At 37.1% G+C, this 16,651-nt stretch overlaps 1 protein-coding gene across 8 annotated transcripts in view; it reads right to left on the reverse strand.

The window, feature by feature from the left end:
- SYT16 (synaptotagmin 16) overlaps positions 1–16,651 on the reverse strand; it is a 256,159-nt gene that overhangs the window by 8,596 nt on the left and 230,912 nt on the right. Inside the window, exons 8-9 of one of the 8 annotated variants that reach the window (XM_079914267.1) lie at positions 12,617–12,705; positions 8,452–8,519 (exon numbers count right to left, since the gene is read on the reverse strand). The exons of 6 other annotated variants lie outside the window; for them this stretch is intronic. In XM_079914267.1, coding sequence (XP_079770393.1) covers positions 12,623–12,705 — 83 coding nt within the window. In that variant the 3' untranslated portion in view covers positions 8,452–8,519; positions 12,617–12,622. Of the gene's footprint in view, positions 1–8,451; positions 8,520–12,478; positions 12,706–16,651 lie in introns of those variants that run through there. One more of the 8 variants, XM_079914266.1, reaches the window with a different exon arrangement.

Consider the following 16,651-nt stretch of genomic DNA (forward strand, 5'->3'; position numbering starts at 1 on the left):
TCCTCAATAGCTCCCAAATCCACCCACTTCCTTGCATCCCAATGCCACTGAACTCTCAGTGTACACCATCAGCTCAGGTCACCAGCATTTCCCACTCGCATCACTGCATGTTTCTTCACTGATCTCCACTCACTGGATTGTCAGAGGGGTCTTTGTAAAATGCAGATCTGGTTGTGTCACTCTCCCTAATAAACAAAGACTAAACCTTCAACACATCCCACTAGTCTCAGGATAAAAGCTAAATTTCTCGGTATAGACCACATACCCTGACACTTTTCTCTTCCAGTTTCATTATGCACCACCATTACCTTTATACACTGCATCCCCACTACACTGAATACCTTATCCTTCCAACCCACTCTGCTGTCTTTCCCTTTCACTTCTGCATAAGCTACACATGCCCTGATATCCCGAATGATATCTACCTTCACATGACTTCTATTCATTAGTTTAGTTTGGATGTCATCTTATCCTGGAATCTTTGCTGACCACTTGCCCCCATGCTGACCATCTGTGGGCTCCATCAAAATCTAGTTTTAGCCTCTCTCAGCACTTATTACCCAGTATTTCCATTGCCTGCTTACTTGTCTGCAAAACTGTCAGTTCCCAGATGGGAGAAAGAGAGACTGCCCTGTTTACCACTGTACCCCCGTGCCTGGGGTAATGCCTAACATGTGGTAGACACTCAGTAAATATTAAATATTTTGTAATGAATGTCTATGACCAGCCAGGAGGCTCAACTTTCTTTTTTCTTTTGGACTTAAGTTTTCAAACTTGCAAAATGGAGCTAAACCCCTCATTTTATAACCCCTGCACTAGAATGCCATGAGATGGTGACTAGCATCATAGGTTTAGTCATTTATAGAAAGTAAGTACTAACATAGTCTATTACTTTTACTAAAATTCCTGAATGGATAATTACAAAGAAAATTATATCCTAAGAAAATTCTATTTTTATTAAAATCATTTATCAATTTCTTGACTTACTCTTAACTACAGATTTTACCACTAATTTATGTGTCCTATCCTTTAAAAAAAAATCTACAAGTTCCGGTGTTTCCCGAATTTTATAATTCTGTACATTCTGTTCAATACAGGCTAAATGCTGATTAGTGTTTACTGCTCACTTTCCCACCTAACAACCAGTCAAACTTTTTAAAGTGTAAACCCAGAGCTCTGTAATTTACTGTTCTCCACAAGAGCATTGTAAGATAGGAAACAAATTACAACCTGCAGTTTTCTTTCTTTGTTGATCTTTTTCTATTCTGGTTTGATATGTTATTTTATGCAGTTATCTGCTGAGAAACACAAGGTGTGAAATTACACTTCAGGTGTGAAAAACACTCCTCTGTCTCAAAAACAGGGCTCTCCACTCTTCAAACTACTCTATGGAAAAAGCTGTCAGAAAACCAACAATGGGGGAGTGAACTTGTGTTTCTGCAGCTGGACAGCTACACAATTCCTGTAGGAAAAGTTCAATCCAGTCACCAAACTGGTCTGGCAATTCTGCTACCAGTTATGGCAGTGAAAATTGAATCAATCTTTCAGACAAAGAACTGCTCATTTCACAAAGAGAGCAATTTCCAGCTTTATCCTGTCAGAAGATCATTTTCTAATTATGAGAAAGGCTACTTACTCCCAAACCACCATCAATGAAGCTGAATTGTACCTGTATGACAAAAGGGGGAAATAATAATTTTATAAACAATCCAGTCTGAGGACACCTGACTAGAAGAAGAGAAATGTTGCTGATCATTCCAGCTCAAAAGAGAACCTTTTATTGGCTGTAATAATGTGCTTAATTCTTAGTGACCCAGGGCTGTGCCCAGAAAATTCTACTTGTGAGGAATAGTGGGGAGTAAGGCTGGGGTCTTTGGGGGTTCAATGACTTAATCTGATGAGCACCAGTCGGAATGGAAGAGAAAGAATCAAGTAAATATGCAACTTAAGTGAGCTCTGTTTTAATTCTTTGGAATTGATAATACTTGCTGCAGAGCACCACCGAGTAGCATTTTTTTTTATTAAAACAGAAAGTCATAAAAATTATAATCATCCTCATCAGTTCACTCAGTCCCATGTAATTTATTTTTCATCTTGATCTTTTGTTAGCACTTTTATGAATTCATCAGTTTTCCATTAGAGTTCTGAAAATGCTTATTGATTCAGTTCACCAGTATAGTCAGTTACCAGAAACCTGTACTTGTCAGTTTTTTCCATGAATTCCTTGAAGATGAAACCCTTTTATAGGAACATTTTTGCAAAAGCATCACAGTACACCCAGAACTGTCTGTAAATGACAAAAGACTTAAAAACGACCATGGTTAAAGATTTGATGAAAGTTCATAATAATGCAATTGACAAGGAAATATAGTTATTTCTGAATTATACATTTTAAAGCATTAACTAGAATTATGACTTATAACATTATACCAGAACATATAAGATTTTCAGAAATTTCATGTAATATCTGAAACATTTATATTAACATATTTCAACAAATATCTCAAAGAAAGTTTAGTATTAGTTGTTTTTTGTTCGTTTGTTTTTTTATACTGCAGGTTCTTATTAGTCATCAATTTTATACACATCAGTGTATACATGTCAATCCCAATCACCCAATTCAGCACACCACCATCCGCACCCCACGATGGTTTTCCCCCCTTGGTGTCCATACGTTTGTTCTCTACATCTGTGTCTCAACTTCTGCCCTGAAAACTGGTTCATCTGTACCTTTTTTCTAGGTTCCACATATATGCGTTAATATACGATATTTGTTTTTCTCTTTCTGACTTACTTCACTCTGTATGACAGTCTCTACAACCATCCATGTCTCAACAAATGACTCAATTTCGTTCCTTTTTATGGATAATATTTCATTGTATATATGTACCACAACTTCTTTATCCATTCACCTGTCGACGGGCATTTAGGTTGCTTCCATGACCTGTCTATTGTAAATAGTGCTGCAATGAACATTGGGGTGCACATGTCTTTTTGAACTATGGTTTTCTCCGGGTATATGCCCGGTAGTGGGATTGCTGGATCATATGGTAATTCTATTTTTAGTTTTTTAAGGAACCTCCATACTGTTCTCCATAGTGGCTGATTCAATTTACATTCCCACCAACAGTGCAAGAGGGTTCCCTTTTCTCCACACCCTCTCCAGCATTTGTTGTTTATAGATTTTCTGATGAAGCCCATTCTAACTGGTGTGAGGTGATACCTCATTGTAGTTTTGACTTGCATTTCTCTAGTAATTAGTGTGTTGAGCAGCTTCTCATGTGCTTCACGGCTATCTGTATGTCTTCTTTGGAGAAATGTCTATTTGGGTCTTCTGCCAGTCTTTGGATTGGGTTGTTTGTTTTTTTAATATTGAGCTGCATGAGCTGTTTATATATTTTGGAGATTAATCCTTTGTCCACTGATTCATTTGCAAATATTTTCTCCCATTCTGAGGGTTGTCTTTTCATCTTGTTTATGGTTTCCTTTGCTGTGCAAAAGCTTTGAATTTTCCTTAGGTCCCATTTATTTATTTTTATTTCCATTACTCTAGGAGGTGGGTCATAAAAGATCTTCCTGTGATTATGTCAAACAGTGTTCTTCCTATGCTTTCCTCTAAGAGTTTTATAGTGTCCAGTCTTCCATTTAGGTCTCTAATCCAGTTTGAGTTTATTTTTGTGTATGGTGTTAGGGAGTGTTCTAATTTCATTCTTTTACATGTAGCTGTACAGTTTTCCCAGCACCACTTATTGAAGAGGCTGTCTTTTCTCCATTGTATATCTTTGCCTCCTTTGTCATAGATTAGTGGACCATAGGTGTGTGGGTTTATCTCTGGGCTTTCTATCTTGTTCCATTAATCTATGTTTCTGTTTTTGTGCCAGTACCATATTGTTTGATTACTGTAGCTCTGTAGTATAGTCTGAAGTCAGGGAGTCTGATTCCTCCAGCTCCGTTTCTTTCCCTCAAGACTGCTTTGGCTATTCGGGGTCTTTTATGTCTCCATACAAATTTTAAGACGTTTTGTTCTAGTTCCATAAAAACTGCCATTGGTAATTTGATAGGGATTGCATTGAACCTGTAGATTACTTTGGGTAATATAGTCATTTTCACAATGTTGATTCTTCCAATCCAAGAACGTGGTATATCTCTCCATCTGTTGGTATCATCTTTAATTTCTTTCATCAGTGTCTTATAGTTTTCCACATACAGGTCTCTTGTCTCGCTAGGTAGGTTTATTCCTAGGTATTTTATTCTTTTTGTTGCAATGGTAAATGGGAGTGTTTCCATAATTTCTGTTTCAGATTTTTCATCAGTAAAGTATAGGAATGCAGGAGATTTCAGTGCATTAATTTTGTATCCTGCAACTTTACCAAATTCATTGATTAGCTCTAGTAGTATTCTGGTGGCATTTTTAGGATTCTCTATGTATAGTATCATGTCATCTGCAAACAATGACAGTTTTACTTCTTCTTTTCCAATTTGCATTCCTTTCATTGCTTTTTCTTCTCTGATTGCCATGGCTAGGACTTCCAAAACTATGTTGAATAATAGTGGTGAGACCAGACATCCTTGTCTCGTTCCTGACCTTAGAGGAAACGCTTTCCGTTTTTCACCATTGAGAATGATGTTTTCTGTGGGTTTGTCATATATGGCCTTTATTATGTTGAGGTAGGTTCCCTCTATGCCCACTTTTTCGAGAGTTTTTATCATAAATGGGTGTTGAATTTTGTCAAAAGCTTTTTCCGCATCTATTGAGATGATCATATGGTTTTTATTCTTCAATTTGTTAATATGGTGTATCACATTGATTGATTTGCATATATTGAAGAATCCTTGCATCCCTGGGATAAATCCCACTTGACTGTGGTCTATGATCCTTTTAATGTGTTGTTGGATTCTGTTTGCTAGTATTTTGTTGAGGATTTTTGCATCTATATTCATCAGTGATATTGGTCTGTAATTTTCTTTTTTTGTAGTATCTTTTTCTGGTCTTGGTATCAGGGTGATGGTGGCCTCATAGAATGAGTTTGGGAGTATTCCTTCCCCTGCAATTTTTTGGAAGAGTTTGAGAAGGATGGGTGTTAGCTCTTCTCTAAATGTTTGACAGAATTCACCTGTGAGGCCATCTGGTCCTGGACTTTTGTTGTTGGAAGATTTTTATTCACAGTTTCAATTTCATTACTTGTGATTGGTCTGTTCATATTTTCTGTTTCTTCATGGTTCAGTCTTGGAAGGTTGTGTTTTTCTAAGAATTTGTCCATTTCTTCCAGGTTGTCCATTTTATTGGCATAGAGTTCTGTGGTGTCTGTTTTAACCTCTCCTTTTGCATTTCTAATTTTATTGATTTGAGTCCTCTCCCTATTTTTCTTGATCCGTCTGGCTAATGGTTTATCAATTTTGTTTATCTTCTCAAAGAACCAGCTTTTAGTTTTATTGATCTTTGCTGTTGTTTTCTTTGTTTCTATTTCATTTATTTCTGCTCTGATCTTTATGTTTTCTTTCCTTCTGCTAATTTTGGGTTTTGTTTGTTCTTCTTTCTCTAGTTCCTCTAGGTGTAAGGTTAGATTGTTTACTTGAGATTTTTCTTGTTTTCTTGAGGTAGGGTTGTATAGCTATAAATTTCCCTCTTAGAACTGCTTTTGCTGCATCCCATAGGTTTTGGATTGTCATGTTTTCATTGTCATGTGTCTCTAGGTATTGATTTCCTCTTTGATTTCTTCAGTGATCTCTTGGTTATTTAGTAACGTATTGTTTAGCCTCCATGTGTTTACGTTTTTTACGTTTTTTTCCCTGTAATTCATTTCTAATCTCATAGCGTTGTGGTTCGAAAAGATGCTTGATATGATTTCAATTTTCTTAAATTTACTGAGGCTTGATTTGTCACCCAGGATGTCATCTATCCTGGAGAATGTTCCGTGCACACTTGAGAAGAAAGTGTAATCTGCTGTTTTTGGATGGAATGTCCTATAAATATTAATTAAATCTATCTGGTCTATTTTGTCATTTAAAGCTTCTGTTTCCTTATTTATTTTCATTTTGGATGGTCTGTCCATTGGTGTAAGTGAGGTGTTAAAGTCCTCCACTATTGTTGTATTGCTGTCGATTTCTTCTTTTATAGCCATTAGCAGTTGCCTTATGTATTGAGGTGCTCCTATGTTGGGTGCATATATATTTATAATTGTTATATCTCCTTCTTGGATTGATCCCTTGATCATTACATAGTGTCCTTCCTTGTCTCTTGTAACATTCTTTATTTTAAAGTCTATTTTATCTGATATGAGTATAGCTACTCCAGCTTTCTTTTGATTTCCATTTGCATGGAATATCTTTTTCCATCCCCACTTTCAGTCTGTATGTGTCCCTAGGTCTGAAGTGGGTCTCTTGTAGACAGCATATAGATGGGTCTTGTTTTTGTATCCATTCAGCAAGTCTGTGTATTTTGGTTGGAGCATTTAATCCATTCACGTTTAAGGTAATTATCGATATGTATGTTCCTGTGACCATTTTCTTAATTGTTTTGGGTTTGATTTTGTAGGTCCTTTTCTTCTCTTGTGTTTCGCACTCAGAGAAGTTCCTTTAGCATTTGTTGTAGAGCTGGTTTGGTGGTGATGAATTCTCTTAGCTTTTGTTTGTCTGTAAAGCTTTTGATTTCTCCATGGAATCTGAATGTGATCCTTGCTGGGTAGAGTAATCTTGGTTGTAAATTCTTCCCTTTCATCATTTTAAGTATATCATGCCACTCCCTTCTGGCTTGTAGAGTTTCTGGTGAGAAATCAGCTGTTAACCTTATGGGAGTTCCCTTGTATGTTATTTGTCATTTTTCCCTTGCTGCTTTCAGTAATTTTTCTTTGTCTTTAATTTTTGCCAATTTGATTACTGTGTGTCTCGGCGTGTTTCTCCTTGGGTTTATCCTTTATGGGATTCTCTGTGCTTCCTGGACTTAGGTGGCTATTTCCTTTCCTGTGTTAAGGAAGTTTTTGACTACAATCTCTTCAAATATTTTCTCTGGTCCTTTTTCTCTCTCTTCTCCTTCTGGGACCCCTATAATGCGAATGTTGTTGCATTTAATGTTGTCCCAGAAGTCTCTTAGGCTGTCTTCAGTTCTTTTCATTCTTTTTTCTTTAGTCTGTTACACAGCAGTGAATTCCACCATTCTGTCTTCCAGGTCACTTTTCCGTTCTTCTGACTCAGTTATTCTGCTATTGATTCCTTCTAGTGTAGTTTTCATTTCAGTTATTGTATTGTTCATTTCTGTTTGTTTGTTCTTTAAGGCTTCTAGGGCTTTGTTAAACATTTCTTGCATCTTCTCGATCTTTGCCTCAAGTCTTTTTCTGAGGTCCTAGATCATCTCCACTATCATCATTCTGAATTCTTTTTCTGGAAGGTTGCCTATCTGCACTTCATTTAGTTGTTTTTCTGGGGTTTTATCTTGTTCCTTCCTCTGGTACATAGCCCTCTGCCTTTTCATCTTCTCTATCTTTCTGTGAATGTGGTCTTTGTTCCACAGGCTGCAGGATTGTAGTTCTTCTCTCTTCTGCTGTCTGCCCTCTGGTGGATGAGGCTAACTAAGACGCTTGATGGGAGGGACTGGTGGTGGGTAGAGCTGACTGTTGCTTTGGTGGGCAGAGCTCAGTAAAACTCTAATCCACTTGACTGTTGATGGGTGGGTCTGGGTTCCCTCCCTGTTGCTTGTTTAGCCTGAGGCAGCCCAACACTGGAGCCTACCTGGGCTCTTTGTTGGGGCTAATGACAGACTCTAGGAGGGCTCATGCCAAGGTATACTCCCCAGAACTTCTACTGCCAGTGTCCTTGTCCCTACGGTGAGCCACAGTCCACCCCCTGGCCTCTGCAGGAGACCCTCAAACACTAGCAGGTAGGTCTGGTTCAGTCTCCCCTGGGGTCACTGCTCCTTCCCCTGGGTCCCGATACACACACTACTTTGTGTGTGTCCCCGAAGAGTGGAGTCTCTGTTTCTCCCAGTCCTGTCGAAGTCCTGCAATCAATTTCCACTAGGCTTCAAAGTCTGATTCTCTAGGAATTCCTCCTCCCGTTGCCGGACCCCCAGGTTGTGAAGTCTGACATGGGGCTCAGAACTCTCACTCCAGTGGGTGGACTTCTGTGGTATAAATGTTCTCCAGTCTGTGAGTCACCCACCCACCAGTTATGGAATTTGAGTTTACTGTGATTGCTCCCCTCCTACCATCTCATTGTGGCTTCTCCTTTGTCTTTGGATGTGGGGTATCTTTTCCGGTGAGTTCCAGTGACTTCCTGTCAATGATTGTCCAGCAGCTAGTTGTGATTCTGGTGTTCTCTCAAGAGGGAGTGAGAGCATGTCCTTCTACTCTGCCATCTTTGTTCCTCCTCCCACCGAGCAGTATTTATCTTCTGCTGATGATTCAGACGCCTCTTGGTGTCAAAACCATCAACAACAGGCTGAATGGGTCCCAATCCCTAGATCGTCCTGGATGCTGTTCTTCTGACCCAGCCTGCCAACTGCTCTATGGGTCACTTGTCTCTTTCTTCATAAAGGAAGATACCACATGCACCAAAAAAATTATGACAGTAAAGTATCTCCAATGTATCATGGCACAAAATTATGTCATTTGGGACTCAGAAGTCATTTTTCCAAAGAAACAATATAATACCTAACTATTTAACTAACCACAATAGTTAGTTAAATAGCTCATACAAGACACCTGCCAGTGGGCAGCATGACGGTCTACCAATTGTAATAGACTCAGCCTCGGGGAGGGGGTGGAAGTGTGGCACCACGATTCTCTGGGTAAGGGAAAGAATTTGGTCATTTAACCTCCCCTTAGCTTCTAATGTATTCATAATTATAAAATATTTTCAACATACATAAGAGAGAATAATAGTACACATACCCAAGTATGCAGACTTGTGATATTTAGCATTTGTTGTATTTACTATGGACCTTTTTGCTTTTTGTTTGATTTTTAGGAAATAAAGTGTTATAATTGAAGATCCTTGAGTATCCCTCCTAGATCCTGTTTGGTTTCCTCTATCACTAAAGGTAATTCCTCTCCTGGATTTGCAGCTCATCATCTTCATGTATGTTTTTAGCCTTTCACTATATAAATAGCTGTAAATAAAGATATCCAAAATACACTTAACAGTAGTCTGCACATTTAAAAAGTATTTAACGTTTTACTGTATGTCCTCCCAAAACTTGCCTTTTTTGCATTCAGCATTAAATTTTTTATATTACCTATATTATATATATACCTGTGATTCAAGTGCAATATAAAGTTCCAGTATATTAATAAACCACAATTTATTCATAATCTTAATTAATGGACATTTTAATTGCTTATAATAAACAAAAAGTGAAAAGATTTCAGTGAACATTTTTCTATATTTTACATTGTACCAATATTTGAGAATTTCTCTAATACATACCTAGGAGTAGATTACTGGCTTTTTACAAATTCTAGAGACAAAATCTTGTTATTTTTATTGCTAATATCTTCTCCCTGCCTGTAACTTATCCTTTTCCTCTGTGTAGTAACTTCTGTAGTATAAATGCTTTAAATTTTTGTGGAGTCATATTTATCAATGTTTTCTTTTTCAGTTGACATATTTTAAAAAATTGTTTAAGAAATCCTACCCAAACCCAACAGTCTTCCACATTTCTCCTATGAGTCTTAAGAGTTTGTTTTCCACATCTGATCTTTAATCCACCTTAAACTGATCTTTGTGTGTGGTATAAAGTAGGGATCTAATTATTTTTTCCTATACGGGAAGCATTATTCATTTAATAGCCCATTATCTCCCAGCTGATTTGTAATATAATGTTGATCAGATATCGTGTCCAGCTTTAGTGTCCTTCCCCTAACTTGATAATATTTATCATTTTAGAATATATTTTGATCTGCTCAGTAGAATCCTTCTATCATCTTTTTAAAAGCTATTTTAGTTATTTTAAGCTCTTGCTTCATTTAATTGGCTCTTGCATATGAATTTGAGAATCAGTTTGTCAAACTCTTTTTTTAAAAAGAAAAAAAAATACACCAAAATAAATCTGTGGGGATTTTGATTGGGATCATACTGGGTATATAGATTAATTTGGGGAAAGCTGTTATTTTCACAATATAGATTATTCTAAACAATGAACATGGTTTATCTATTTAGTTTTCTTTTGTGTCTTTCAAACAGTGTTGTGATTTTAAAAATAATTTTCTTAGTCATCTTTTATTAATGTTATCCTTTGGTACCATAGGTACTGTTACTTTTGTAAATATCCATGTGTTAAAACTCCACTTTCTAACTGTCCTTGACGTATTAGAAAACAAGTTTGTATTTTAAAAAATGTTATTAGTTTAAAATTGTAGGTTTTTTGTATTTTTAATGTAGACAATCATATTTTCTACAAATAATGGCAGTTTTGTTTCCTCCTCTCAAGCTTTAATTTTTATTTCTTTTTCTTATTCTACTGAATTGCCTTGAGTTTCCAGTCTAATGCTGAGTGAGAGTGATGCCAGTGGGAACCCTTACTTCATTCTTGACTTTAAGGGGATTTCAGGATTAAGAATGATGGCTAGTGTCTATTTTCTTAAAACACCCACTATCAAGGTTAAGCAAGTTCCCTTCCGTAACACAAACTAGTTGTTGATATTTAATACCATTTCTACCTTTCTAAGCTCTTTCCCTTATGAAACATAAAATTACATTCCCCTGAATCTCTTGCAGTAAGATCCCAGTTAGAGTCCACTAATGAAAGCAACTTGTATGAGACTGCAAAGTAGAAGGAAAGCGTTGCCACAGCCCTCTAGTCCCAGTTGCAGGCATGTGTACAGGCATTAGCAAGCAGATGGCAAATTAGGGTTTTCCCCCATGGTGTTCAAACATCCTTATGAGAATCATCCCTTTCATATGTACACAGCTCAGACCGTACTGGCATCTTTCCTGTGATACCTACACTTCTGGATTTCCTGGAGAGCTTTCTTGACATTTATCACAAGCCTTCCCATGCTTAAAACCTGTAAGAAACAACTTCTGACTCAAAATACCTATTTTGTATTTTCCTGACAAAATCTGACTGATATAGTAACTGGTAATCTGAACTGGAATGCTACCAAAATAAAAACACAAGAATGACCACTGGCCTAGAAGTTGGGTGCCAGGTGATGAAGAAACTAATATCAGAGGCTAGAACAATGGAGATCCATAATCCATATTATGTGATAGTAAAACCACCATCTGCTATAACTTGGAAGGAAGAGCATATGCCTAATGTTTATAGAACTAAGGAAACAGACTGAAAAACAGAACGTTAGAAGTGTGTATTTGTACTACTAGCTTTATTTGGGTGGTGAGGGTGAAAAGTAAGCTTGGGAAAGAACTGACCAATGTGCAAGGAAAAAGAGAATCCTGAAATTCAGACCTTTCTGTGGTTGGAAAAGTTCCTTGCTTCCAGACCTCCAAACAGTAAGAGACGGATTTTAAAAGGCTTCAAACAACAAAGGCCCAGTAAACCTTCTTAGGGGAATAATGTGATAGTGACTCAGGTTAAGTATCAAATTAAGGATGTAGGCTTCACACCAGATTTTAGTTGACTGAGCCATGTGACTGAGGTCTGAATAACAGAATATGAGAAGTGGTAAATATCATCTTCAATCACAGCTATAGGCAACCACTCCCCCGTCTCTTCCCCTTCCATGACAACAAAGCAGGTCACATTTTGAATATAATATTATCACCTCATTAAATGGAAAGAACCTGTATGCCTTAGTCACAGCTTAGAGGAAAGGCATCTGCTTTACTTTGGACTGTGATGCAAGGGAGAAATAAACCTTTGCTGTTAAGCCACGAACTCTGCAGAATTTGTCGTTGCATCATAGCCTAGTCTATACGAATACACCTTCTATTATTCCTCTGCTTTGAGTTATTTTTATCAATAATGGATAGTGCATTTTATCAAGAGCTTCTTTTGCAACTATTGACATGATCAGGTTTTCTCATAAATCAATTGGTATGTGAACTGCAGTAGATTTTCCTAATATTAAGTCATTCTTGCATTCCTGAACTAAACCCAATTTGTTGGTAATTAGTATTTCTTTTTCTTATACATTGTGAGGCTATGTGGGCGCAATATAAACTGCAGTATATGTGAGAGGATGTGAGGAGGGGGACAGGGAGAGATTGGGAGGAAGAGAAATATTAATCTAATGTTATAACTACCTTTTACATAGCAGTCTTAGTCCCTTTACATTTATTATGATCACTGATATATTTTGATTTATTTTTATTGTTTTGGTTTGTGCTATCTATTCTGCATTTTCTAGGCTTTTAAATATCTCTTTCTGCTTTCTATTGGATTAACTGAATTTTCTTTATTCTAATTTAGCCTCCCTACTGGTTTGAAAGTTGGAAATTTTAACATGTACACTTGACTTAATGTCTAAAATGAATCAATACGTCTACCCTCTTTTTAAGCAACATAAGTACCTTAGAATTCTTTGATTCCTATCTCCCCTTCGTATCCTTCATGTTATTCCTGCCCGTAATTTCATTTCCACGTTGTTGTTGTAGTCCCAACATTAGGCATGTTTCCTACTATTGCTGTTTCTGCTTTATGCAGTTTATACATGCTTACCTTTACCTACATGTTGATCTTTTTGTTCTTGTTGTTCATTTTCCTTTCTTGCACTTCACTACTTCCTTCTAAGTTCGATTTCTTTCTCCCTGAAATAACATCAGTTAGTAGCTCTTCCACTGATAAACCCTTTCAAACTTTGTGAAAAAGATCTTTATTCTTCCTTCACTCGAAAAGAATAGTAAGTTGAGAGTACTTTTTTCTCTTTGATGATATTCCCTCCCTTGTCCTCAGCTTTCTATCGTTGCTGTTAATAAGCCTGTCCTTAGTCTGACTGTCATTCTTCTGCAGAAAGCTGTTTTTTTTTAAAAAAAAAAAAAAGCAGCTTTATTGAGATATAACTCACATACCATGGTAACTGTATTTTCTCCCCTGTTGCTTTTCAGATTTTCTAACTTTGATATTGTTGTGAGAATTAAATGAGATGATGTAAGTATAGGAATATCCCATATGCAATCAATAAGTTATTGCCACATACAAATCTTCATATGAATTGGCCCTAATTCTAAGCACATAATGGCTATTAGTAAGTACTCGCTATACTTAGCTTTAAAAGAAGGTGGTATGTCCTATATCTGTTCATTTCCATGTAGTCCATTTTTCCCCTGCCTTCCATCTGTAGAGTGTACCCCCCTGCATCCCACTTGTTCTTCACACTAAACACGAGCCAGCTTGATTTGCTTTTTTGTTTTTCCTTCCTCTAGTCTCTGCTATTGTGAGTACCTAACAAGGTTAATGTGCTGCTGCTGTAAGTATTATCATTTGGGATGTAATTATCACATGTGGCTAATCATGCACATGCTGAGAGGCTGGGGAACTTGTTGTTTTTAACTGGAGGGGACATCTTAATGATAGTTTTTGACAAGGACCATTATATGGGTGTATATATACACAGTGCAGTAATGCATTGTAGAAGGACGGAGAAAGAAAACCTGCCAACAGAACAGCTAATACTTTTTTAAAAAACGTAGACTTGTATCAGTAATATTATCTAGTTAATCTTATTTAATAGGGAAAGAAATTAAATTCAGAGAGGTTAAATCGAATGTCGAGGTCATGCAGTAACTGGGTGGCAAGCCCAGGAAAAGAACAGAACAGAGCTGCTAAATTGTTAGTGAATTGCTTTCCCATGAAGCCAAATTCAGAAGATAACCAAATATTTCTAATTCTCAATGGTAACTTTTTCAAAAGCTTCTGTAAATGTGTATCAGCAATGGAATATTACTCAGACATAAAAAGGAACTAAACTGAGTTATTTGTAGTGAGTTGGATGGACCTAGAGACTGTCATACAGAGTGAAGTAAGTCAGAAAGAGAAAAACAAATACCGTATGCTAACACATATATATGGAATCTAAAAAAGGAAAAAAAAGAAAAAGAAAATGGTCATAAGAAGCTAGGGGCAAGACGGGAATAAAGATGCAGACCTACTAGAGAATGGATTTGAGGATACGGGGAGGGGGAAGGGTAAGCAGGGACAAAGTGAGAGAGTGGCATAGACATATATATACTACCAAATGTAAAACAAATAGCTAGTGGGAAGCAGCCACATAGCACAGGGAGATCAGCTCAGTGCTTTGTGAGCACCTAGAGGGGTGGGATAGGGAGGGTGGGAGGGAGGGAGATGCAAGAGGGAAGAGATATGGGGACATATGTATATGTATAACTGATTCACTTTGTTATAAAGCAGAAACTGACACACCATTGTAAAGCAATTATACTCTAATAAAGATGTTAAAAACTAAGAAAATTAAAAATAATAAAAAAAATAAAAAATAAATCATAAAGATCAGAAATAAATGAAAAAAAGAAAGTCTATCAGGATTTCAGATGTCTAGAAGGCACAATAAGAGGTTTTTTCACCTGGACCATCTGCCATGTACAGATGTGGAAACTCTCTCTTGCCATCGGATTTGTAGACTAGCCTGTACCATCTTAACAGCAAAAATGATAGCACTGACCACATGTACTAAGTGAGATTTTACCTTGAAAGTGCCTGGAATGGTTCTTGGCACACTGTTACCTGACCTGAGCTAAGATTAGTTCATTTTGTTAACTTGCTTATATATTGTTTCTGAATAGGTTCTATGGAATAGTTTCAGTAATTTTCAAATACCCTATTTTATCTTCCCTAGCCCACCTAGGATTTGAAATATACATATATATACATATTTAAATTTTTATAATACGGGCATTTTCACCAGAATGAAAGGAAGGAAGGAAGGAAGAAAGGCAGGGAGGGAGGGAGGTATAAAAACCTGCCTACCTTTCTATCTATCTGTCTGATGAATAGAGAAAAGGTTAAAGTTAGAAATAAAGAAATGCCCAACCACATACTTTGTCTTGGGATGGATGTGGTTTATAGAGGATGCTACAGAAGATGCCTGCAGGTTCATTTGCTTGGTACCCTGTCTATTCCATCCAAAACTGAGTCAAAGGAATAAGGTCGGAACTTGAGATGTCATCATAATTAAAAAAAAAAAATGTAATGCCCACCACAGTAGCCCCTATCAATGGCTAGACTCTTGTTTTATTTTTATCTACCTGTCCCAGCTGAACTATTCCAGACCAGACCAGATTTTCATGCACATTATTTTATAACAAATTTTCAAATATGCTGAAAATTCAAAATAATTATACAGTGGATATCCATATACCCGTCACCTAGATTCTTCAGTTGTTATATTTTTCTCCATTTATGCTATGGACTGAACGTATGTATCCTCCCAAAATTCATATGTTGAAGCCCTAATCCCCGATGTGATGCTATTTGAATGTGGGATCTTTGAGAGATAATTAGGTCACGAGGGCTCCACCCTCATGAATGGGATTAGTGCCCTTATAAGAACAGACATGAGAGAGATGTTTTCTGTCTCCGCCATGTGAAGATACAGCAAGAAGATGTTTGTCTACAAACCAGGAAGAGGGTTCTCATCAGGAACCAAATCACCTGATACCTTGACCTTGAACTTCCCAGCCTCCAGAACTGTGAGAAGTAAATTTCTGTTGTCTAAGCCACCCAACCTATGGTATTTCTGTTATGGTAGCCTGAGCTAACAGCATTTGCTTTTTCACATATCTATGCATCTATCTATCCATCAATCCATCACAGCTGTAGCCATCATTGTTCTTTACCCCTAAACGTTTCAGCATGTGTTTCATTAACTAGAGTTCAATAATTTATGGCTCTTTTCTATTATAAGGTAAAATTTACATGCAGTGAAATGCACAAAGCCTAGTACAATTCAGTAAGTTTTAACAAATGCAAACATCCATTTAACCCATACCCCTATCAAAATGTAGAATATGTCCATCACCCCAGAATATTCCCTCATGTTCATGCCCAGTCCATCTTGATGCCAATACCAATCCTGAAGCAACCACTCCTCTTCTGCTTTTCTTCACTATATGTAAATAAGTTTTGCCTGTTTTAGAACCTCATATAAATGGAATCATACAGTAGGTACTCAGTGTGATTTTGAGATTCCTCCATGTTGTTGAATGCCTCAGTTAATTTCGTTCCTTTTATATTGCTGAATACTATTCCACTATGGAAATATATCTTAATTTGTTTATTCATTCATGAGGACATAAGGGCTCTTTGCAATTTTTCCATACTATGAGTAAAGCTGCTACAAACATTCTTGTTCCTGTTTTTTTTTTTAAACTTATGGGTAAATGCCTAAGAATGGAACTGCTGGATTTTCAGTGCATGTTTACCTATATAAGAAACTACCAAGCCTCTTCACAAAGCTGTTATTCCATTTTACACAATCACTAAGAATGTATTCTCCACAGCCTCACCAATACTTGAGGGAATCTGTCTTTTAAGTTTTAACCATTCTGGGGTGGGGGGCGGGGTGGGGGCGGGGCAAGGTGTGGTAGAGACTCATCTCTAGGAATGTTCCCACCAGCTCCTGCACATTGGAGCAAAACCTGCCTTTCACCGAGCCTTCTCCCCTAAGGATTTGCCTCAAAAATCTTGGGAGGGGAGCTTACATCTCATTGGTTTATTTCTTCTAAGACCCTAAAAGAG

The sequence above is a fragment of the Stenella coeruleoalba genome (genome assembly GCF_951394435.1).
Source record: "Stenella coeruleoalba genome assembly, chromosome: 2".
In the NCBI taxonomy this organism is placed as follows: domain Eukaryota; kingdom Metazoa; phylum Chordata; class Mammalia; order Artiodactyla; family Delphinidae; genus Stenella; species Stenella coeruleoalba.